The sequence below is a fragment of the Arvicanthis niloticus genome, chromosome 14, assembly GCF_011762505.2.
Source record: "Arvicanthis niloticus isolate mArvNil1 chromosome 14, mArvNil1.pat.X, whole genome shotgun sequence".
Taxonomy (NCBI): domain Eukaryota; kingdom Metazoa; phylum Chordata; class Mammalia; order Rodentia; family Muridae; genus Arvicanthis; species Arvicanthis niloticus.
The window spans coordinates 20,878,357-20,904,095 of record NC_047671.1 but is presented as its reverse complement, the minus strand read 5'-3'; the positions used below and the strand labels follow the sequence as shown (position 1 = coordinate 20,904,095).

The window sequence follows — 25,739 nt, the reverse complement described above, 5'->3', positions numbered from 1 at the left end:
GTGAGGGAACATATCACACATCTGGAACTTCGAACTAATTAAACATTTAGAAACCTCGGCTTTGGCCGATGAAGATGTATTCATGGAAGGAAGGCTGAATGGAAGATGGTGCTAGCCATCCCACAAATAGAAGTGAGTGTTATATTAGGAACCCAAGGGTAGTACAAACACATCTCCCCAGAGTTCATTAAAAATAGTCCAGACATTCACGCCTCCAGTATGATTCAGTCCAGGGCCCCATTGGACCAAGGAACAGATCAGCCTGCTCCACACAGACCTGTTCCTGCAGTCCCCCACTGTACGGCTTAGAATTTCTTGGAGATGTTGCTATCCAGATCGAGATGCTGTCATCACTATCGTCATCGGCACTGTTTTTACGATAATAAACCAAAGCACCGTAATCCCTTCCTGTAAGCTTTGAATTCATTATTAATTTCTGGTGTTTGGGTGGCAATGACTCACACACTACACCTTGAACTACAGTCCCGAAAAGGGAGCAGGAGCTTGGAAAATTGGTTCAACCTCCAGTCCTCTACTTGCCTGGCCTTACTTCTGTTGATATCCGTAACTATTGAAACCAAGGGAGACCTGACCAGCGGGCTGGGCTCAGAAAACAGGAAAAATTGGCAACCTCAAAAGCGTCCTATTACCTTTCATAATGCTGCTGCTCCTGTGGGCTTAGAAAGTATTCCCATCTCAATACTTCTTTCATAATTTATTCTCTTCTCAGCATCCTTTTCCTAACCGATCCCTCAAAAGCAAAAGCAAAACATCTGGTGGTGTGCTTGCCGGGCTCCCTTCCATTGGCCCCTCCCTGTCCCCCACCACATAAAGAAAAACTGTGCAGATTGGGGGCAGAGGCTTCTGTATAAAATAAATGGCATGCTGACTTGTGGGGGAGGGGGAAGGGGGAGGGAGTGCAGAGGGCAGCAGAGAGTCAGCTTTCCACAGAGCAGGACCCTGAGCTTTCTTCATCCCTGGGGACCACCCCCTGTTTAATGGTTTTCATTTTGAGAATCCCCCTAGCGCTGGAGATTTTTATTCTTCCTATTTTCCCAGTTTTAGTTTTCTATCTTTTGCAACTTAAATGAGAAAATGATCTGTTCTCGTTGACTATTTCGCCCCAACTTCAAAGAGTTGGTAGACTTTAAAACATTTTAATTTGATGTTATCTCATGCATGCATATGTATGACGGAGGTGTCTGTGTCAGCATGTACATGCCACAACAGACATATGGAGGTCAGACAACTTTGAGGAGTCATTTCTCTCCTCCAGGGATCAAACTCAGATAGTTGGGCTTTTGTTGAGCCTTCTCTCCCACCCCGGCCCTATACCTATGGTGCTGTGCTATGGGCCCTACATTTAGAGGCCCTGATGTAAATTGGGTGGTGCTTTAAGAAGCAGCGCAGGGATCCTGACATGTCCTTGCTGCCAGCCAGGACTTGTTAAGATTCTGGCCTTAGGGACCAGGCACCCTGGATTTCATTCTTGTCTGCTGGAAGAGCTGCCTCTCATGCCTGGGCTGAGTGGCTCAGATTCTCATCAGTCTCCCATTGCCCCAGGTTGCCCCTGGGTATTACTGTTAGGGCGATTGCCTTAGTCCACCTCCAGGGACCCTATTTATGCTTCTAAACCCCATCCTATCACACATGTCTCAGTTTCCTGATGCTCTGGTACCTGTGGACTCCTGATGTTGCTGGGAAGCTTTGGTGCCTCAGATATCCCTGCCAGGGCTCTGAGCTCATGTTTGAAACCCCAGGGCAAGCTGTGCAGCTGCAGACAGCTCAGCAAGGGCAGGGCATCGCCAATGAGTGTATGTGGCAGCTTTACAGGAGAGCTTGGGATGGAGGCTAAGAAACATCAGTCCTCATGAAGAGGAACAAGGTGCGACTCTTTGTTTCAAAGGGAGCGATGCTCTGTACTGTTTAGGCAGTGGGGAGCTTGCTCTCCCTTGCCTGGATTTTGAAGTAACACGTTATTAGATCACTTCATTCAGAACGCCCTGTGCTGTCTTGGACCCAGAGTATAAAATGCAACGTAAATAAAGATTGAAATACGGAAGAACAAAGTAAAAGTTCTTCAAGGGGAAAAAAGTTTGGGGACTATTAGCCTCAGGAGGGTGGGTGAGGATCATTGATACCATGAAAAGGTCATCTGTAGAGAAACTCACAGAAGGATTTACAGAAATAAGAGACAAGGAGAAAGTGTTTGTAACACACGAAACAAAATCTTGTAGCCATAAGGTATAAATATTTCTCATAAATGCATCAGAAATTCATGAAGAAAAAAAAACTACAGATAGACTAATGCAAATTAACTATAAGAAAGGGAAGCACAAATTACCAGAACTCCAGAAAAGGATCAGAAATTGCCAGCGATTGGGGGAGACGCCATATAAAATAAGAATAAATAAGTAGAAGATAAGGTACTTATTTATGCTTGATTTATACAGGGTCTAACCATAGTCGTAGAGGCTGGCCTCAACTCAGCATCTTCCCGCCTTGTCCTCTTCAGTGCTGAGTGAGTTTGTGCCTGGTTTGGTCGTCTTGCCTGGCAATGTGCACAGGTTTGCCTATTAAATTGGTGTAAGCGGCAAGGGGCTGGAGAGACGGCTCATCCATTAGGAACACATGTTCTTGCAGAGGACCAAAGGGCAGTTCTTGGCACCCAAGAACTTAGCTTACAACCACCTGTAGATCCAGCTCCAGGGTATCTGGTGCCCTCTTCTGACTGCCACAGGCACCTGGACTCACAGACACATAGCCACAGGAAATACAACTTGATTTTCTTTGCTGCATCTTCATAGTCTTCCAGATTCAGGAAAGGGGAATATAGAAAGAACCGTCAAGTGAAGGGTTAACCAGAGGTCCTTATGGCTGTCTTATGGCTGAATTCCCTTTCTTTCTGCTCTGGGTCTGTTAAGCAACATGCTCTTTTGACGAAAGGAAACACTGGTAAACACCGGTGAGGGCCTGCTTTAACCTGAAGAGCGGTTTGTGACCACTCTGTTGTTTTCTCTGTAAAATACGAAGTTGGTCAAATGGAGCATTATTTAAGATTCCATCTTCATTTCTAAGCTCACTTTGCCTTGCACAGAACGAACTTCCCTGCGTTCTTCACGCTGTGTACAGAGGCACCTGTCCTTGGATTTTTGACTGGGGGTGTGGCATAGATTCCCAGAGCCCTGCAGGTTCTCTTACTGTCCCCTGCAGCCAGTGGAGGTCTGTCTTGCCAGTAATTGCTGTCCTCAGGGAAGGCCCCCCTCAGAGTCATGGACGTGAGCACCTCCTCTAGGCCTGAGTATGTTCCTGAGTCGGTCTTTGTTCTTCCTTTTCCTGTTGAAGTCATTTAACTACCTGCTGGGCACCACCACATGCTAGACACTGAGAACGCAACGTAAGCCACAGCAGACTTATGATCATAGTGTCGTGAGAAACACTGACTGTACACTCAATATCGTGGCAGAAATGCTGAATCAGGGAGGGACCCCATAGACATGCATATACATGGCATATTAATGACAGGAGAAACTCATTTGTAATGTTAGCGCTGGAACTGGGAACCTTACCACCCAGACATTAAGCCTGCAGGATGGGGCTATGCTTTCTAAGTCATTTACAAAGGCGTATCCTCCCAGGACTGGAGACTGAAGCTGGCCTCTTGATATTTACTTTCCCTTTAATGCACAGTTGCACTCTGAGAAATTTGGCTCAACCAGAGAGATGAGTTCATTTTCTGGAGAGGTTATGTAGGAGTGGTAGTAGGGTCCTGAGAGACTTTCTCAACTCTGCTGGGAGTGGAGAGATGGTGGGTGTTGCCTGACAGGAAGGGAACTGAAGAGACAGTCTGAGCTGTCCTGTGGTTGGCCCAACAGGAACAGGTGCCAATTTAACAGCTGCCTGTGGTGAGCTCATAGGGCTGACCTTGAACTCCACTGTGTCAGTGAGCAAAGTTGTAGCCAAAACCCTGGCTGTCTGGTAGGGCCAGCAAAACATTTTCTTAAGGCCTTACGGTTGAAAACCAGGTCTTGGAACTTCACCAAGCTGAGCAACAGAGATCTGTGGGATGGAACACTCCCAGAATCTCCCTTTGTCTCATAAGTTACAGTACCAGAGCCCTGCAAGTGATCTACCGCATCTGCGGGCAGAGTTCAAGCATCACCCCTGGCCCAGCCATGCACCAGTTTTATGACTGCATTTTCTTCTCCAAAGTGTTGCCATAGCTTCTGTCTCCCTCACCGATGTCTGGGAGGGGTCGTGACTGCCTGCAGCTGCAGAAACCGTAGTCAGAAAACCACACAAGTGATGGCTCACAATCCTTCTTCTTCATTACAGCGGAGCTGGAATTCGCACAGGTCCTCATCATTGTCGTGGTGGTGACGGTGATGGTAGTGGTCGTTGTATGCCTACTGAACCACTACAAAGTCTCCACACGTTCCTTCATCAACCGCTCCAACCAGAGCCAGAGACAGGAAGACGGGCTGCAGCCGGTAAGTGTGTGGGCCTGGGCCATCTGGAATGCCCCTGGGCTCCATTCTGGAGTTGCAAACCCAGACAGGGTATGGCAAGGGCTAGAGGGCGGGATAGTCCACCTGTCAGCTCCCTGCGGTACAGAGGTGTCAGGGATTTGGGTTGAAGGTTAACCTGGAAAAAGTGTGCACATTGCTGCACACATTGTATGCATACGGTTCAGTAACTTCTCAGTATCCAGCCAGGAAAGTGACATAAAGCCCTCCAACAGCTCGCTCAGATCTTTCATCTATGAAAGTCTCCGCTGCCTGATTACTGGCCATTAGCCCTAATTAGTTTTGCTAGCCATGGCCTTCATACCCAAGCCTTCTCCTTGTGTCTGGCTTCATTTGGGCAGCACTATGTTATATATAAATCTTTGCTTGGATCTGGTCCTGGAGTTGGTTCAGGGATAAGTAACATCCTCATATATTAGCAGATGTGTCTGTGGTTCTCCCATGTGAACCAGATGGAGGGGACAGTGGGATGTGTGCCTCTTTAGGTGGAACGAGGTGAACAGGAGCGTGTGGGATGCCACAAGCCAGTGAGGTGCCTCAGTTTGCACTCCGTAGACCTTTCAGTCTCTTGCCCTCAACCTCTTGCTTCTCCTCATAAAACAATGTGATGTATGGCTAAGCCATAATCAAACTTGGGAGGCCAGGGGCTGCTGGGACATCATGTTCTCCACCTGTTTTGTAATCTCTACATAAATTCTGGAGACTCTTAGCAAGAGACATGGAAATAGTGCATCTAGCTAAGTTTAGATTTTTTTTTTTTAAAAATTGGGTATTTCATTCATTTGCATTTCAAATGTTATCCCCTTTCCCAGTTTCCCCTCTGCAAACCCTCTATCCCCTCCCCGCCTTACCTTGCTTCTTAATGTCAGTGTAGGATATAAGAGGCACCTAGTTTTCCTCATCCATCCTTTTCTGAGTAGCAGGAGAGACATACTTTGTGGAATGTCCTTTATTAGGAACCAGGGATGCCTGGTCACTTCCCAAGGGAGAACTGCCTTAGGAGAGGCCGTTGGGAGTGTGGGGTAGAACCATTATAATGGGTAGTGCGGAGTGGCAGCTTTGCCTGGTACAGGTCTCAACAGGGCAGCATCTTGCTTGCCCAGGGAGCCTGATGGCTTGGTGGTTCTTGGGGGCAGAGGTAAGCACAACAGGGAACAGGAAGGGCCGGTGTGTGTGCTGTATCCAACTCAGAGCTGAAGTCCAGGCTGGGACGATGGTGGCAGACAGGATTTGGTCTAACAGTCCTACTTGCTCTCAACTTCCTCATTTTCTCTCGCTGCCTTCCTCGGTCTCTCCCGGCTCCCAGTTTTGCCCACCAGCTCCTCTGGGCCTGCTTGGTTGATATTTTTATACACCACCATGGCTTTCTGGGGCTTGTCCTCTGGTGTCTACACCTTCCGTCCCTGACACTGTGGTTCATTGTGCAAGGACAGCTCAGCTCTCAAAAGAGAGAACAAATCCAAAGTTCTGAGCTCAAAGAAAGCAGATGAGGAAAATCTTGTTGCAGCAGCTACTATAGGGCCTTACAGGGTCTTTGCCTTAATATAACGGTTGTGGGTGGCAGCCACTCCTTATCAGATGTGGTCCAACTCTCCCACATCACCACCAAACAATAGGCGGACACACTCAGATATGTACGAATTACCAGCAATGCTTCAGTCCTGGGTGTTAGCTCTACTCCCTAAGTAAGACTTGGCATAGTTTCTAGATCTAAAATAAATCATCTTTCTGTCTTGCACTTTGTGCTCCAGGAGACCCCAGATACTCGGTGTTCCCATATGAGTCCCTTGCCTAGGCCCCTCCCTTGGTCTTCTTCTTGGACTTGCCTAGACTGAGGGCATCGACAGCTTCTGAGTAAATCTGTGTCTCCATGGTACAGCCCCAGCACCAAGTTCTCTTGCTGTCACTGCCCTTAGGCATTGCATCCTGGCCACATGCACCAAGGTATAACCAAGAGGTATAGCAGGAAGACAACTTGACTTGGGCAAGGAACAAAGTTCTCGTGTGGCTTTACTTGGAAAGGGGCTTCTCCCTTACCTCGTGGTCTGCCCTGTGCTGGCCAGGAAGTGGTAGCATGTTGACTGGCAGGGCCTCCCTTTTCTGGAAAGTGGGAAGGTGACTTTGAGAGGTCCTTCTAGGATGTACACTGAGTAGCAACGAAGACGGTCAGGAATTGGTGAATTTTATCTGCCAAAGGCAGCTCTATTTAGCAGATGTAAGCTGTGTGCTGAGATCTGGGGTCTGCTGTCAAGGGTGAGCATGGAGAGAGGCATGCCTTTTGTACCTGTGCTTATGAAGCAGACATGAGAATAGTGTGGTCGTTCACTCCTGAGCTACCATGTAACTCCTCACTTTTCTCTGAGTGATCCAGAGCTGAGTGCCATCCCTCCCCAGGGCTTACCTATCATTTCTCTGTTAATCACGACTGTAGATATTGCCAAACTTAGGGCTGGGCTTTATTCCGTGCCTCATAAAATTCAAGGTGTGTTTCAACATCATAACCTGTGGCTCTGCTTCCTGAGAAGGACCATCCATATAGCTTATGGTTCTAAAGGAGAGAAAGTGGATGCCGAGGGAACAAACCGTCCTTCTTTCATCACACACCTGAATTTCTGTCCTTTCTTCTCCCCCAACCCCAACTCCTTCCTTGGATTGCTGCTCCCTTACGAGGGCTGGAAAAGCAGCCTTTATACATCTGACTCAGCTAGGGGAGATCCTGGAGAGGCTGGGATGGTGTTACAGCCAAGGATGTAGTGCTACAGAGACAGTCTGATCATCCTATAGTGCACAAGGTCTCCACAACAGGTGACCCAGAGAAACTGACCTCTTAGTGCTGAGTACCACCTGCCCAGGCACACTGATGACAGAGCCACCATCTCATGAGCACAGTGCTCCTGGCTGCTTTGATGTGGCCACAAGGAGAAGGGCACACTTCTCCTGTATCACCAAGACATAGTTGTTAGGAGACTCTGCCTATAGACACTTGCCCTAGCCATATTCCTTCTACCTCTGTTCATCCCACCCTTCCCTGGACCTCATCATCACCAGGACAGCAAAGCAACCAGGCAAGAGCAGCCAGCTCTTATGCTTGGCTGAGGTCAGGGCTCCACTATCACCCTCTTGATCCTACCAAGAATGCTTAGGCCAACCAGTTCCTGTGTTTATGAAGTGTGCATGAGGACCCATCATATCCTCTACTTCAGTGATTGCCCAGTCTGGACAGCTTCTAGTTGCTTTTCTAGGTTGCCTCCCTTGGCCTCTCAATATGATAATCTGTGTTCTTCATCTTCCTGCCAAGAGCTAGCAGAAGCTTGGCAGTCACATCATAGAGGAGAGGATGCTTTGCACTCTCATTCACATCACTTGGCCAGGTTGCCCCTGGATGTTGATTAGTGGAACTTGAGACAGAGTTTCAAGTGAGGATGAATGTGTATATCACTGTACCTCTGTCTTGTGGTGTCATATCTGTTATCCAAGCCCTGTTCCTAGATCCTGAAGTATCCTTGTTTAGCATCCACAGCCTCAGGATCACCTGCCCTAGCAGTATGGGCAAGTACCTTAGACACCCTGCTACTTGACAGCATGTAGGTGCAGAAGGTCCCTGCCAATCTTTCAGAGGGGAGCTTGAGTGTCACAGAGACACTTAATGTTTGGGGTCTTTTGCCTCCATATTACGGAGCCATATGAGATCTTTAGTGGGGTTATAATGCTGTGTTCATCTTAAACTGGCTGAGAAAGCACGAGGCACCTCTCTTGTCATCAGCGGGCATTTTTCTTTGATCCAAAGGAGAAGCCAGAATGAAATTACTGTCCTCCTTAGATCTAATTGCCAGTTTGATAGCCTAGTGTCAGTCATCGTAGAGGAAATGCTGGGCTGAGGAACTGCCTAGATCAGATTTGTCAGATTGGTCTGTGGAGATACAGGAGGACCCATGGTGAATGGTACCATTCCTAGGCAGATGCTGTTGGGATGTATAAGAATGTTAACTGAGCATAAGTGTGACAGAACTAGCAACGATATCCTCCATGCTTCAGGGTCCTACCCAAGTCCCTGCCCCAAGACTTCCCTCAGCGACAGACTGTGACTTGGAACTGTACAGCACATAACTCCTTTTTCTTTCCTGTGTTGCTTTTGGTCAGAGTAGGTTTTGTTTTGTTTTTACAACAGCAGAAATCAAACTAGAGAATGCCGAGAACAGAATCTCAAAAGCTTAGCTGGCCTGAATTGCTGGGGACAGTCCTGTGAGAAGACACGGCCAGTCCAGCTGGTTTTGGTCCATGAGTCCTCCCTCTCTGGACAGCACAATCTTGAGGGACTCGACAGAGATGAGACATGCTGCCCCTGCCTCCATAACTTTCCTTTTCCCCATTGCCAACAACCCGTGTCCCTTCATTCTTTGCCTGAGACAATACAGATTTGAAATGTGTATGTCAGGGCTGCCTGGGAATGGGATCATACTGGCCAGTGAAAGTCACTGCACAAAAATGAAAGTGAGTAGCTCAGGTTTAATTAAAGGAAAAAGTATGACCAGCAGCAGGAGGTAGATTTGAGACACAAATCTTGCTTTTGTTTTTCTCAAGGCAACCTCAACATGCTTATTTTTTTTTAAAGATGTATTTATTTTTTATTTATATGAGTACACTGTAGCTGTCTTCAGACACACCAGAAGAGGGCTTCCAGTCCTATTACAGATGGTTGTGAGCCACCATGTGGTTGCTGGGAATTGAACTCAGGACCTCTGGAAGAGCAGTTAGTGCTCTCAACTGCTGAGCCATCTCTCCAGCCCCGGAAATATGTTTATAAGTGCCTTGTTTGTGTAGCTTAGAGCTTAGAGACATTCTAGACTGCTTTCCACTGTCTTAAACTACCAAATAACCAGGAAACAATAGAAGAGCCTAGGTATTCCAGACCCAACCCTAAGGGATATTTACCAGAATTGTCTAGGCCAATAGTTCTCAACCTTCCTAATGCTGCAACCCTTTAATACAGCTCCTCTTGTTGTGGTGACCAGCCCCCCCCCCCCCAACAATGACTTATTCCATTGCTACTTCATAACTGTAATTTTGCTACCGCTGTAAATCATAATGTAAATATCTGATATGCAATCCCCAAAGGGGTCACAACCTTTGTTGCTGAGAACTGCTGGTCTAGGCTTTTCCAGTTGGAGGAATCTGAGAGGTCTTTTCTGACAGCTGTATCCCTGCCTGGTAGGTCCTGCTAACCACATCCTGACAGCCCGGGGTTTGTGGTCGGTAGGCACGCAGAGGTGACTGGCCTCGGGGCAGGAGCAGGAGCTTTACTCAGTTTGAGCCATATGAGACAGTATATATCAAACCACTCTTGACTTGTAGGAACATAACTTCCAATTTCAAAGTTAACAAGAAGAGTTACAGCACACATTTCTTCATTACCAGCTGCTCCAGGAGCCTGAGCAGTTGTGCAGAGTCAGGTGTCTGGGCTTCTGCACAGAGACTCTGCTCCAGAACCTTGGGAAGGACAAGCAAGCATCTGCCTAGCAGTCCAGCTTTACTCGAGGCCATTTCCTTTGTCTCCGTGGATGCTGGGAAAGAGAACCAGGCCTTTGTAGGCCTCTGCCAATACAATATGCTCCTCAGCCCTCAAGTACCTTGGTGTGGAGTAGATCTATACACCGAAGAAATTATATATGTGACCTGGAGCGTGTCAGTGCCTGTCATTTGCCCCTCTAACAAAAGTCGACCCAATTGTTAAGAAGTGGGTGATATCACGGAAATTTTGGAATTTAAAATCTTCTCTGGCATGTTAGGCTGCCCTAGCCTTTCAGGAAGGGCCCCAGAGCAGATGCCCCGGGAGATGGGCCACGGTACATCTGGGGTTGTAGGCCTGTTGTGTTTTTGATCCCGTGTCCTGTAGCAATGCCATTGTTACCTACTGGTTTACAGCCTTGTGGTAGGTGTGTGTGTGTAGAGGTATGTTAAAAAGTTTTTTTTTTTTTAAATGTGTTTATTTTTATCATGTGTGTATGAATATTTGCCTGCATGTATGCATGCCTCTGCATGACTGGTGTGGATGGAGGTCAGAAGAGGGGGAAACTAGAACTGAAGTTATGAATGGTTGTGAGCCACCTGTGTGTGCTCAGAATCGACCCCTGGTCCTCTGTAAAAACATCAAGTGCTTGGAACCACTGAGTTTTCTCTCCAGGTCCTCAGTGCTTATTTGTTGACAGGATTTCATGCTGTTGTCTAGTCTGGACTTGAACTCACACCCCCTGCCTCAACCTCCCAATTGCTGGGATCATGGGCATGAGCCACCACACCTGGCATGGGAGTTTTTTGGGTTTTTTTTGTTTTGTTTTGTTTTGTTTTGTTTTGTTTTGTTTTGTTTTGTTTTAAAGAAAACAGTGTTTAGCACAAGAAGGAAACAAAAAATGAATTAAGAGGGCTTCTGGTTTCCAGAAACAAGACCAAACAAAACAGCACACATGCCATTGTGACGGTAAAGACTGTTTCTGCTCCTTTAGGAGTGAAGCATGTGTCTGTGTCAACAAAGTGCGGCATGTCCCGTGACTGTCCTGACAGGCCATTTAGTCATCTTCTTGGGACAAGGCCTTCCCCTCTGTGGCTAATGCCTATGAGTGAGAACAAAGGGCTGGCTGTGGGCTAGCAGCCTCTGGAAGCCTTAGGAGCAAAGGTGGATGGAAGGCAGAAGTGTTGGACAGCAGATAACAGCCGGGATATAGCTCCAAGCTCTGGGGCTCAGAGTCACTAGTAACAGGACCTTCCAGGACATGCTCAGCATGGCAGGTGCCTTTCTCAGTCTGCTTGTGACTTCATCATCCCTCTCTAGGCAGAGGCTCTGAGGTGGGCCTTATATCCATAAGGATACTGGAAACCACCTTCCAGAGAAGGGCATGGGGAGTAGGGGGATGGCTGCCACATCTCTATTTTCCCCCAAAGAGACCAAAGACTGCTTCCTTCTTTTTCTACCTCCATTAGACTGTGTTTAGAAAAGTATTTTCAAAATAAAGGAAGAAACTATTTTCAGTAGGGTCTTTACTAAAATGATGCCATTGTTATAGTCCTAAAAAGTGTGAGAGAGGATGGTCTAGTGGAGTTGATGGGATAGAAGATGATGTCAGGGGGTGGCTTCCCTGACAGTGACATCCCTGCACCCTTAAACCAGATGGAGCCAGAGTCCATGTCCAGCTTGGTGTCCCGACTCTATTCTCCGCTCCCTAAGCACTGAGCAGACAGGCAGGGCAGGGCAGTGTTTACCCCTATACTGTCAACACCAGCTTCCTCCTGCCAGTTAGACTGTCTGGCAGGAAGAGCTCCAGCTGCCAGGTGGCCACTGAAAGGGTTTTACCCTTTGGACTATCTGTCTGGAGCCCTAGAACAGATTTCTTCAAAGTCACAATGTATCCCTTCAAGTATGGGAAGGTGCAAAGCAGAGCATGGTCGGGATGCAGCCAGTTCCCCTCCGAAGCAGCTTACATGGACATTTTTAATATAGTCCGGTTTACCTTGAAAGCCATGTGAGTAACTCACACCCTTCTCTTAATACACCACTGCTCAGCATTACCATTTAGGGCTTACAGGTCTTTAGTTGTCATAGCAAGGGAAACTCTTTTCTTCCTCTTCTCCATGATGGCAAGTCTTCATTTTTCTGTTTGTGTTTTTTTTTTCCTGGGGTTAGATTTAAGCTTTGGCATCATCCACAATCCATTTAGAATAAAGCCCCGTGGATGACTGAGTGCTGGTGTAGGGTACCAGGTTGGAGAGCAGCCAGCCAGGTGACTTGGGAAGATGATGCTCTCCAAGTCACACGGTGAGCCACACAAAGATCAGGCATGACCCACAACAAACCAATGCTGCTTCTGGAAGGCAATGGAGACAATGGTACCTCAGCTGCATTGTCCCATGATGAGGGGCTGGAGAGATGGCTCAGTGGTTAAGAGCACTTGCTGCTCTTCAGAAGACCTGGGTTCTGTCTCCAGCACTCATGTAGCAGGGCTCAAAACTGCCTATAACTCCAACTCCCAGGATCTGACACCCTTTTCTGGCATCTACTTACCTGCACATATAAGGTATACATCTCCCCCAGCACACCCCAACATGGTGAGAAATGTATGTATGGTGAATTCTAGACCAACTCGAGTTCCACACAGAGACCCTTTCTTTTAAAAATTAAAAATCCCCTTTTCACGTAACATAAAAGATGAAGGCAAATCCAGTACTATTCAGATCATCTTTAGATCCCAGGGAACTAGTTGGGCAATGGTTTTGAATTGGCGCAACAATATGTAAAGAGAGCATGTTAAAAGAGTGCTCGTGAAAGCCTAAACTTGTATTTATTGTTATAGGTAGGATCCTTATGGCACGACACGTGTGGAGGGTGAGGGGACAGTTCTCAGGAGTTCTCTCCTGTCACTGTGTGTTCCAGGGACAGAACTCAGCTATTCACACCTGTACAGCAAGCCCTCTTCCCCACTGAGCCACTCGACCCCCGCACCTCCCCCCCCCCCATTAAATCAACAAGACTTTAGTAACCTTTTAAGTTTATAAGGCATTACCATAAAACATATGGTAATTTTTTTTCTTGGTATGGTTGTAGGAAAGGTTTCTCTATTATTTTGGAATTCCATGTGGCCTTTACCGAGGAGCCCTCCATGCTAGGGCTGGTTTCTGGCTGGAAGAAAGCCCATTTCCAGCTCTGGGCCATGCGTAAAACGTTCCCTGCTGAGCAAAGAAGGGACTGGAGCTGGAAGCCTGCCAAAGCCGAAAAGTCTTCCTGTCCCCTAAGCTTTCTTATTTCTGGCTGGATTTTATTGGAGTGTGGTGGTCCCCCTGCCCCAGGCCCCTCTAGGCTGGGGGAAACACCTGGTGGCTTCTTTTCTCAATCCTCTGCATTATCTACAAATGGGAGGGAATCCACGTTCCCTCCCTCCCTCCCTTCCTCCCTCCCTCCCAACAGATCTTCCTGGAAGATTTGTCTGTTCTCTTAAGGGATGTGCCCTAGATTGAGTGGAGTTAGGAGTCTTAAGAAGTCTGATGATAGATTCCCAAGGAGGAATAAAGGAGGCTGTGCCTGCCAGAGTCTGTGTGGCCATGTAGAGGTTCTGAGTTCTAAGCTGTTACTGCCCCCTAGAGGGGAAAAGGCAGTATGGTCCTATCTGGGTTGTAGAAAAGTCTATGGAAAAAAAAAAAGCACAGGAAGGAGAATTTATCTTATCAGAAACTAAAGATGTTGCTGACTATCTGAAAATCACTTCTACCTCTGCTTTGAAATTCTCCCCGTGGAGCACATGGAGAAATAGGTGCTCAATGATTTGAAGCCAAATGCGACGACACTCCATCACTGCAAGGAGCCGCTTAGAGAGAAGCCAGAATGCCAAGCAGTGGTCTCACTGGTGGGTCCCACTGTTCCCTGCAGATGGTAAAGAGAGGTTAGCTGGAAGCATAGGTGCAAGCAAGTCCAAGCTACGAGGTTGCCCTCACATGGCATCACAGTACACCTGGACATAAGCAACAGGCTCTGACACGCAGCTCAGGCAAGTCACAATGACAGACTGCCTTCTCCTGGTTGAAAGCATTATCCAAGATGTATAGAGATGAAGAGAATGACAAGGAACAATGAATAATTATATAGTCACAAATTGGACTCTCTAGATAAAACGGACAAATGGTTACAAACACCTTACCAAAACTGCCTTAGGAAGAAAGGAAATCTGAACATGCCTCTAACTAGTAAGGGGATGGGAGAGGTTAGTGAAAGCCCCCTGTTATGGCCTGCTTGATGCACTGGAGCAAAAGGTCTCTATCTGGTGACACGTTCAGGAGGCTGTAAACTCCTTGATGAGACCTAGATAGAGGAATTGGCTTGTTATGGGTGATTCTTGAATTTTAGAGCCTAGACTTGCTTCGGGCCCTTCCCTGAGCTTACCAGTGTGGGCCAGCTCCCACTGCCGTGGTTGTGGGCTAACCCTGTTATCATAGCTTCCTTGCTATAGTGGATGCTTCCCTTTACAACACAAGCCAAAACCACGTCTTTCTTCCTTAAGTTTCTTTAGCCAAGAAAAATAACGAATACACTTCTATGCTGGCTAATTTTACGTCAACTTGACACAAGCTAGAATCATTTGGGCAAAGGGAATCCCAGTTGAGAAAACAGCCCCCTCCAGATTGGCCTGTGGGCAAGCCTGTCATGAGCTTTGTTGATTGATGATTGATTTAACAGAGCCTAGCTCAACATGAGGCTGGTGGTGGGTGCTACAAGAAGACAAGCTGAGACATGAGGAACAGCCAGTAAGAGGCACCTCTTGATGCCCTCTGCATCAGTTCCTGTCTCTGGGGTTCTGCCTGGAGCTCTTGCCTTGCCTGCCCTCAGTGATAGGCTATGATATGGGACTATAATCTGAACTAAATTGATGCAGAGGCAATGGAGGGATGTTACTTACTGGTTTGCTTCCCTGGCTTGCTCAGCTTTCTTTCTTATAGAACCCAAGACTACCAGCCCAGGGATGGCACCACCCACAGTGGGCCCTCCCCCCTTGATCACTAATTGAGAAAATGCCTTACAGCTGGATCTCATGGAGACATTTCCTCAAGGGAGGCTCCTTTCTCTGTAATAACTTCAGCTTATGTCAAGTTGACACACAAAACCAGCCAGTACAGTAGCCTTTGGTCTTTCTGTCTCTCTCTCTCTGTGTCTCTCTCTTCTCTCTCCTCTCCTTCTCCCCCCCCTCTCTCATTTTAATTGTAGCAATCAGAATTCTTAACTAAGATATGTTCCTAACACAGGAAGGTCAGATGGATGAACTATGAAGCTTTACCAAATATGAAAGACTTGATAGCTCTCCTTCTCAAATCATTCCAAAGAACTGAAAAAGTAGGTATGGTTTCTTGACTCAATCTAAGAGGCCAGCAGTCCCAATACTGAAGAAGGACAAAGAAAACACAAAGCAAAGAGAAAGCCATAAACCAGTATCCTTTATGAATATTGACATAAACGTCTTCAAGAAAAATAACAGAAACTTGACTTAGGCATTATTTTGAAAGAATTATACACCATGGCCAAATGTGATTTATTTCTGGAATGGAAGGCCACCTTAGAATATAAAAGTCAGTCAACACACCCCATTAACAGAATGAAGAGCCAGGAAGGAACACCCATGATCATCTCAGTCAATGCAGAGGAATTATTTAAGATTCAACATCCTTACCTAAAAATTACTTGACAAAGTGGAGCGGGAAGAGGAAACTTCAACACCTTAACTTCTGTTGATCTATGAGAAGCTCACAGACAACATTATAATCAGTAGTAAAATACTGAAACTTTCTTCTAAGATCAGGAACAAGATAAAGATGGCTGCTTTTGCCTTATCTGACATAGTATTTGTTGGAAGTTCTAGCTAAAGTTGGCCAGGAGAAACAAAAGACATTTGTCTTAGGGTTTCCATTGCTGTGATAAAACACCATAACCAAAAGTGACTCTGGGAGGGAAGATTTTATTTTGTTTACACTTATATATCACAGTGATAAACAGTTTATCACTGTGATATATAAGTGTATCACTCCAGGAGCCTGGATGCAGAAGCTGTAGAGGAAGCTGTTTATAGGCGTGTTCCTCATGGCTTGCTCATGGTTCTCTCATAGCACCAGGGTTGGCCCGACCCACAGTGGGCTGGGCCTTCCCATATCAATCACTAATTATGAAATGCCTTATAGGAGGTGTTTTCTCAATGGAGGTTACCTTCTTTCAAATAACTGTAGCTTGTGTCAAGTTGACAGAAAAATAGCCAGTACAGCATCCCAGTGGGAAAGGATAAAGAAAAGTTCTCTGTTATCACATGACCTGATCTTCTATGGAGAAATAAATCTTGAGGAGTCTACCGAAACGAAGAGAAAAACAGTATAACTAATAAACGAAATCCAGCAGAGTAACAGGATACAAAATTTGGCGCTCATAAATCAGCTGCATTTCTTTAACAGTGGCTAGAAAGCATTTCCAGTTACAATAAACTTACTAATAGTTCAGAGTAAAATTAACAGAGGCGACTAAAGATGTATTCTTTGATAAGATTGTCTATAACCCCATCAATCCACAGTGATTTTGATTGCTGCCAAAAATGTAAACAAGATGCAAAGAAATGGAAATTCATCCCATATAGATAAATAAAACGCTGGTATCTTAGCAGTTTTGAGTCTTCAGTATCCATAGATATCTACAACCCACTGATGCTTTTTTTTTTTTTTTTTTTTGCAAAAATTTAAAAAAGAATCCATCTGACAACTTCTACGATATCCCTGGGGGCCATCAATAGCCAAACCGATTTTAAAAGTGAACAACAAATTCAGGAGCTGGTCTCATAATTCTTGACCTCAAAAATCAATATGAAGTCAACAGTAATTAAAACAGTGTGATACTGGGATAAAGGATGAGGATGTGTGCTTCAGTGAAATAGATTAGACGGCTCCGAAACAAACCTTTCCAAAGGTGGTCAAGAGACTGCCAACAGGGATGCCAAAAGCTCTCAGTCAGAAAAGAACAGGCTTTTTAAAACCCAAGTTGGAGGCTGGATCTCCACTCACAAAACAATAATAAGGAACCCTAATCTAAAAATTAATTTTTAAAAAACAATCTAAATGTTAGAGCTAAAACTTTAAAATTCTGTCTTGGTTTGGCTGCTGTAAAACACCACCATGGGTTATAGACAGTTGACATTCCTTTACCACAGTCCTGGATATTGGATATCAGAATTCATAGTACTGTGAAACATGGTACCACAGTCAGGTTCTTAGTGTGACCTGCTTCTGGACTGGTGGATAACTTCTTGTACATCTTGGTTTTTTTTTTTTTGGGGGGGGGGTACGAGTCAGGGTTTCTCTGTATAGCCCTGGCTGTGGCTGTCCTGGAACTCACTCTGTAGACCAGGCTGGCCTCAAACTCAGAAATCTGTCTGCCTCTGCCTCCCAAGTGCTGGGATTAAAGGTGTGCGCCATCACTGCCCGGCTTTCTTGTTCATCTTATATGGGGGGAGAAGAGCTTGCTTACCTTTCTGGCCTCTTCTTATAAGATAACTGATTGTGTGTTCACATTGACCCCATTCTCTTGACCAAACACTTCCCTGACCCTCCAAATACCACTACATTGGGAACACCAATTTTTTACCTCTTCACAGCCTATCCAAAATGTGTCAGATGGGGAAAAATTAGTCTTTGTGCTCCAGATCTACAAATGGCACATTTTTATTCTTTTTAGTAATAAAGACACCAACCTGAAAGATCAGATAATCATCTCTGATGCTGAGGTTTTTGCATCAAACAGATGGGATCTGTGGAACGGTATGGCTGTTTTCTGTTTTGAGACCAACCAGAACAAAGAAAACATGAAACTGGTTTCTCAAATATAAAGGAAAAAAAATAGATGCGTGTCTTTAAGCCTGCAAACTTTCTGTATCTTTTTTCACAGATATGTGAATAAGAAGTCCAAACTCCTAGGACACCCCAGAGAGCCAGTCTCATGCTGTGCTCCTTGAGGTTGTCCATGCAGACAAGTTCCAGGGCTCAGCTAAAGCTCTAGGCCAGTGGTTCTCAGCCTATGGGTTTTGAAAGACCATTTCAGAGAGGTTGCATATCAGATATTTGTGATTCATAACAGTAGCAAAATTACAGTTGTGATGTAGCAAGAAAACAAGTTTATGGTTGGGAGGGGTCACTACAACATGAGAAACTACATTAATGGGTCATGACATTAGAAAGGTTGAAAACCAGTGTTCTAGACCACTTCAAACTATGCCTAACACACACACACTGATGCACACATACCTTTAGCTTATTATATGTAAACTATAGAGTATAACCTGTATTAGTCATTTATCTGTTGCTGTAATAAAATACCATGACCAAAAGCAAATTAAGGAAGACAGTGTTTAGCTTATGGTTCCTGAGGGAGAGTCTGTATGCTGGGGAAGGCATGGTGTCAGAAGTATGAGCTGGTAGATCACATTTTATCTGCACACAGGAAGCAGAGAGAAAGAACAGGAAGTCGAGTGAGGCTATAACTCATCAAAGTCTACCTCTAGTAACAACCTTTCTCCAGCAAGGCTTTACCTGCTAAGGGGTCCATAACCTTCCCAAACAGTGCCACCAGTTGGGGAGCGTGTATTCAAATGCATGAGTCTATGAGGGACATCTTTCATTCAAACACTAGCAGAGGCTGTATCTAATGTACAGAAAGTCCAGTCTGACTCTCCCACACACATCTCTGTCATTGGCCTTTTATAGACAGAGACTGAGGGCTGTTGTCACAGGAAAGCCTCTCAGTGTGTTTATAACTGCCTAGGCTCTCCCCACGCAGAGTTTGTAGACCTGGAAGAAAACTGTTTTCCTACCCTGATGAGCAAAGGGGAGGAACTGTATTATTGTATTATCTGGAGAAGAAAAAAAAATAATGTGTTCATTCACAATGAAGATTTGATTAGAGAAAAAAAATCCAAGAGGTGGGGGAAGAAAGCATAGCATAAGCCTCAAAGTTGCAGAGCCGTTTGGGACTAGCCTTGTCTCCCAGCTACTAGGACCTTTGTATGGGTGCAGATTCCACACTGAGGTTATAGCTATTCTTAGTAGACAGCCGAGGCTCCAAAAGGTGCATGCAGGAATGCCTAAGATGAGGAGACACCACTGAGTCCCCCATGTTGGACAGGCCTTATCTTCAGAGACAAAGGAGGCCATGGCTGCAGAAGATCAGGCAGGGTGAGCAGGGAGAGGGTAAAGACTCGGCCTTCTATTAGGCACCCACTGAGTTCACAGGTGGTAGCCCCAGGTAGTGACCCCACTAAGTAATTCCAGTGCAGAGTTTTAACAAGCACCTGCCAGGTATGACAGACCAAGTAAGGGGGCTTGTCTGAGAGGCTGCTGGGGGCTCCTTCCGGCAAGCACTTTGGTCAGATCTGACAGTTTTCAGGAAAATGAAGCCACTAGGAATAATCATTGGCACTGAGATTGTTTGAGCCCTCATTCCTGAGTTCTTCATGGTGCAGTTAAATGATTGGAGTTGAACACTAAGGGCCGTGGGAGGGGAGAGAGAGAGAGAGAGAGAGAGAGAGAGGAGAGAGAGAGAGAGAGAGAGAGAGAGAGAGAGAGAGAGAGGAGAGAGAGGAGAGAGAGAGAGGAGAGAGAGAGAAAAAGAGAGAGGAGAGAGAGGAGAGAGAGGAGAAAGAGGAGAGAGAGCGCGCAGTGGCTCATGGCAGTGGAGCTAGAGGATCTCAGAAATACCAGTGGACTTGCACTCTGGAATCTGGAGCTAGTCACTTCTTTGCTGTACCGGGGAGGGGATTGATCAATCATACCATTTGATTTAAGTTTGGTCCTTCGCCTGTTGCCAGGCACAAGCTGTAATTCGTTACATAATTTTATAGTCAGACCCTTATGCCCACACTTCCTTCGAACAGCTGCGTCAGCTGATATTTTTGCTACTGAGTCCATGATGTCCTGTGAGTATCTTAGGAACAGGTTTTATGTATTGGACAAAACAATGTGGTTAAGCCATGAAGTGACTATTTCTGTTGGAACACAGGCCACAGGAAAGAACGGTGTGCACTTTTGTTTGAGGGTCTGGGTGTTTGACTTTGGCTGTTTTTGCTTAGTATTCTGCAGTTTGGGGGAAACTCAGTGATCTCCAGAGACCAAGTATACATATTCCCAGAAGTCCAAAAGTACAGGTGTCTTCCCCCGCAGAATATCTTACTCTGACAATAACAATAAACTAGGAAACTCTTGCAAATAGCCAATAATTTGAACTCAAAAGGCATATCACCATGGAGTGCTTTGTAAACATGGTGTAGGAGACTAGGTGCCCCAATAATGAAGTTATATGCTTGTCACCTTGATAGTCTAGCCAAACAGTTTTTAAAATGTTCATGTATGTATGTATGTACGTACGTACGTACGTACGTACGTACGTATGTATGTATGTATGAATGTGTGCAAGTTTGTTTGTGTGCCCTGGTGCATGTGCAGAGGTCGAGGGATAACTTTCTGTAGTCATTTCTTTCCCTACCATTTGGATTCCGGGAACCAGACTCAGGTCTTCAAGCTTGGCAGTAAATGTTGTCCCCTCTTGGCTGGACCTTGCCACACATTTCTTGAAAAGATAGCTCCTATTTGTCAAATTGTGTCTGTGAATATTCAGGCTAAAGAATAAAGTCAATAGAAGACCTTGAAAGATCAACCAGGCTTTGGAAACTGTAATTAATGTTGAGAGCTGACCTGCATTGGGGGTAGTGTCTCTGTGGCAGCCATAGACTTCAGGCTGCGTGGTGCTGGTGGGGGGTGGCATTTGGTCCTGGCAGGCCACGATGATCCATTCTTCTGGGGAGGCCTCTCAAGGCTCATCTAGCCCAGGGACTATCCAAGTTTCCAAGGCACCGACTGTGTATGGTTCGATGGCCATTTGAAGCACTTGGTTACATAGATGAGCCAGTATTTGTGACTTCAAATCCATTAGACCAGGATCTAAGGTCTCTAATTTTGCTGCTGGGTTACAACTTTCCACTTAGATGTGAGGCATGCAATGGGATGGGATCAGCTCCTTCCTGCTCCATGTTTTAGACAAGCGAGCTACTTGTCCAAAGAGCAAAGTGATTTTTGTTTAAAAAAAAATGAGTTTAAAATTTTCAGGGGGGCTACTGCTGATGTTATATGAAGCACATGGTTTTCTTATGAAACACGTGATTTTATTATCTCATGTTCCTCACTTCTCTCCCTCCCTCCTCCAGGAAGGGTCCCTGTGGCCTTCTGACAGCTCCGTACAGCGGCCAGGGGCTTCAGAGGTAAGACAGAGGCTGGGGGGAGACGTCATAGCCACAGCCTTGGATTCGAAATCAACTTTAGGATAAAGTGATTGTCTGTAACTTTGCTTAGAAGGGACATAAGGATTTCCCCCTTAGAATCATGTGTCAAAGCTTTACACAGAGAATAGGTTAGAAAATTGCTGAACCTTGGATTATCTTAGAGCTACCAGCTGAGTTTTGCAAGCATAGGCCTAGTTTATACATATCAAATAGCACGGATTCTTCACACATATACAATTTAATAATATGAGTTTTTTTGAGGCAAGTTCTCATCACATAGCCCACGTTGGCCTATAACTTGCTCTGTAGATCAGGCCAGCCTTGAGGTCACAGAGATGTACCAGTTTCTGGCTCCCAAGCTGGGGTTAAAGCATGTGCCATATGTTCTTCCATTATCTGAAGTTTTAAGTATTTCAGTACAAATCTAAAAATAACAAAACCTAGATGTACAAAGATTGTGAAACAATGAAATTTGTGGGATCCAACGTAAGTATTGGCAGTCAGACTAAACCAAAACTCTCTCAGGAGAACTTCTCAGTATCCATCTGTAGAAAAACAAAGATGTCACGGTGGTTCCCCTTCTGGCCTCTAGTACTCTGTGCCCTGCACAGAATCTGTATTATTATTTCACATGCTCGAGAAGAGGGCTAAAATGCAGACATAAGACTGATTTATTTAACGTATGGCTTGCTCACAGAGAGAGATCAGTAAATACAGTTGGGTTCGGAATAAACTTTAGGATTAAGACATTGTCTGACTTCTATTCAGAGGCTCAATAGAGAATTGTATCCTGGACTTATTCAGTTACAGCTCTTCTGCTGCCACAATGTTATCAATATGTCTTTCCTGTCAGTCTAGTCAAGCTTTACTTTTGATTCTACAGGAGAGAAACTTAATTTGCTTTTAACTTTGTCACATATTGAATTATTAAAACAGTATCTTTTGCCTTTAAATATAAAATAAGGTTGAGACTGTTAAGTTGTTACACACACACACACACACACACACACACACACACAGAGAGAGAGAGAGAGAGAGAGATACACCCATGGAGGCAACATTTGTCTTCTAGAAGACAATTGGGATAGAATGTATTTCTATGGTTAACTTTTATGTAGTATTAGAAGCAATGGGCTCTATTCCGTCATTTCCACACTATGTGTAATATCATTCATACATGGCTCCCTCCCACTGTCTTTCCCATACCAGCTCTTCTCTGACTGGTTTCCTTCCCTCCCCTGTAGAGCCTCTTCTGATTCTTACCACATGTATTCTACATCCTCTCTTCACCACCATGAAGATCTTAGCTCCTTCATGTCCCCTTTCTAGCTCCGCCCCTGCCCTCTCTCAGCTAGGATCTGAATATAAGGAAAAGAGAATTTTTGAATTCAGTTTATTTACCTACCAATGATTTCAGTTCCATCCATTTTCCTGTGGATGTCATGATTTCATTTTTTTTTGTTATGGCTTCACAAAACTCCATGGTGTGCATGTTCAACATTTTAAAAAATCTGTTGATGGATATCTATGCTAGTTTCATTCCCTGCATATTGTGAAGGAGATACCAATAAATACGGATGTGATAGTATTTCTTTGATAAGTTTCCTTAGAGTACTTTATCCATATTTGTAAGAATAGTATAGCTGGGAAATTTGAAAATTTCTTCTTTACCCATACCCATAAATCTTATCATGTGGAGCAGGCCCTGAGTCCAGCCAGACTAGTAGGTTACACCTATAATGTTCATGCCACTACTGTACCCATGAGCATATCTCACCAGACAACCTACTGTTGTAGTTCTCCGGGTTCACAGGTGGATAAGATGGAATCTCAAAAGTTGTCTGCATTTTCCTGATGCGCAAGAATGTTGAACATTTTAAAAGTGCTTCGTGGCTATTTGTTTTTCTTCTTTTGAGAATTCTGTTTAATTCCACGCCCCAGTTTTCAATTGGGTTGTTTGTTTCAGCACTGTCAGATGTATTGCTGGTAAAGAGTTTCTTACCATCCTGCAGGCTTCCTTTTTACTGGAATGAGGGTGTCCATGGCTGCACAGCGTTTTAGTTTAGTTTGTCAGTCTTAATGTCTACACTGCTAGGGTCCTGTCAGAGAATTCTTCCCTGCGCGTAGAAGTTGAAACATATTCTCTACTTTGTTCACTAGTGATTTCAGGGTATCAAGGGTTATGTTGAGGTCCTTGATCCATCTGGAATTGATTTTTTGTGCAGAGTAACAATAATGGTCCACTTTTATCTATGTACATGTAGCTATCTGGTTTCATCAGCACCATTTGTTGAGAATACTGTCTTTTCTATGTATATAGATGGCCTCTTTGTCAAAAGTCAGGTGACTGAGGGAGTGTGAGCTTAATTGGGGTCTTTAATCTATTCCATTAATTGATGTGTCTGTTTTTTAATACCAGTACCATGCTGTTTTTATTACTATAGCCCTGTAGTATAATTTGAAATCCAGATGGTGATAACTCCAGCAGTTCTTTTATTGCTCAGGATTGCTTTGCCTATCCTTCTCTTCAAGCACCAATATTCTCCTTTCCACTCGATCATTATATTGGCAAGGCTTTCCATGGAGTTTTTATTTGGCTTACTGAATTTTTCATTTCACATTTTATTTGTTGGGTCCTGAGAAAACAAGAGGCTTGCTCTGCCTGGTCTTATATTTTATGGGTAAAGCCACTGAAGCTTAGATGAAATCACCCGTGACCTGGCTCCTAGAGGACCACACCATGTTCCCTGCCCCATCCCTGCTCCCTGCTCTCTCCACTCCATGGGGTCTCATTTGTTGCCTGCCCCCCCAAAAAACCTCCAGTTCATCCAAATCTTCAGTTAGTTATCATTCCCCACTAAGTTTAACCTTCCTAGATATGCTAATATACATTAGGTTTAACCCTGACCCCTCCTTTAAAAAAAAAAAGCAACAAACAACAAAATGATTCTGGATGTCTTAGGGTTTCATTGCTATGAAGAGACACCATGACCACAACAACTCTTATAAAGGACAACATTTAATTGGGGCTTACTTGCAGGTTCAGTGGTTCAGTGCATTTTCATTACGGCCAGGCAGGCATGGTGCTGGAGGAGCTGAGAGTTCTACGTCTTGTTCTGAAGGCAGCTAGGAGATAGTCTTCCAGGTAGCTAGGAGAAAGGTCTCAAAGCCTACTCACAAAGTGACATCCTTCCTACAACGAGGCCACACCCACTCCAACAAGGCCACGTCTCCTAATAGTGCCACTCCCTGGATCAAGTATATTCAAATCACCACACTGGGCATGTTCTTTTCTGTTTTACATAGGAAATGATGTGAGGGGTGTGTGTGAAACCTGGTGTGAACACAGAGCAAGCTTAAGCTTCCCTTAGCCTGTAGGTTGTACCGAGAAGGTCCTCAGACCTCTTCTCTTTTTCCTTCCAGATCATGTGTGCCCCACGGGGCAGGGATAGGTTTACTACCCCATCTTTCATCCAGCGGGATCCGTTCAGTCGTTTCCAGCCCACCTACCCCTATGTGCAGCACGAGATTGACTTGCCTCCCACCATCTCCCTGTCAGACGGGGAGGAGCCGCCTCCTTACCAAGGACCCTGCACTCTACAGCTCCGGGACCCAGAGCAGCAGATGGAACTCAACCGCGAGTCCGTGAGGGCCCCACCCAATCGAACCGTTTTTGACAGTGACTTGATAGACATTTCTATGTACAACGGGGGACCATGCCCACCAAGCAGTCACTCGGGCATCAGCGCAGCTACCTGTAGCAGTAACGGAAGAATGGAGGGCCCGCCCCCGACCTACAGCGAGGTGATGGGCCACTACCCAGGCACCTCGTTCTTCCCTCACCAGCATAGCAACGCACACAGGGGCAGCAGACCACAGTTTCAGCCGAACAACTCAGAGGGCACAATAGTACCCATCAAGGGCAAAGACAGGAAGCCTGGGGACCTGGTCTGATTCCCTCCAGAGTGCACTTTTCAAGGAGAGAAAAATCTCGGCAGGGAGAGAGAGGCCTGCAGGCCCCACTGCCCAGTGTTGTCCAGCTTTACGTGGTACAGCTGAGTAAAACCAAATGTGCAAACACGGTCTTCGTTTCTGATTCCTTTCACGGGAATTGCATGCAAACAAGACTGAAACACAATACAAACTTCCATCCAGTTTGACCACAAACAGTGTTCATCTTGGGGCAGGGTTGGAGAGAGGGCTTAGAGATGGTATGAGCTTGGCGAAAGGGTGTTTCAGAGAAAACCAGAAAGGCTGCTTTGAAGACATCATGAAAGTAAGACCCACAGAGGTGTTTTTGACATATTTAATTCCAAAAGGAGACTTCGGATAAATGAGGCCACAATGGCCTGTTTTATAATTAACTGAATAAAGAAGAAAG

General features: G+C 45.3%; 1 protein-coding gene across 6 annotated transcripts in view; it reads left to right on the top strand.

Moving 5' to 3' along the window:
• Positions 1–25,441, top strand: part of Ldlrad4 (low density lipoprotein receptor class A domain containing 4) — a 320,565-nt gene extending 295,124 nt beyond the window's left edge. For all 6 annotated transcript variants that reach the window (XM_034517657.2, XM_034517660.2, XM_034517659.2 and 3 more), the window contains 3 exons: positions 4,336–4,490; positions 21,284–21,337; positions 24,782–25,441. In XM_034517657.2, the coding sequence (XP_034373548.1) occupies positions 4,336–4,490; positions 21,284–21,337; positions 24,782–25,312 (740 nt within the window). In that variant the 3' untranslated portion in view covers positions 25,313–25,441. The remainder of the gene's footprint in view (positions 1–4,335; positions 4,491–21,283; positions 21,338–24,781) is intronic.
• The last annotated feature ends 298 nt before the right edge of the window (positions 25,442–25,739 follow it).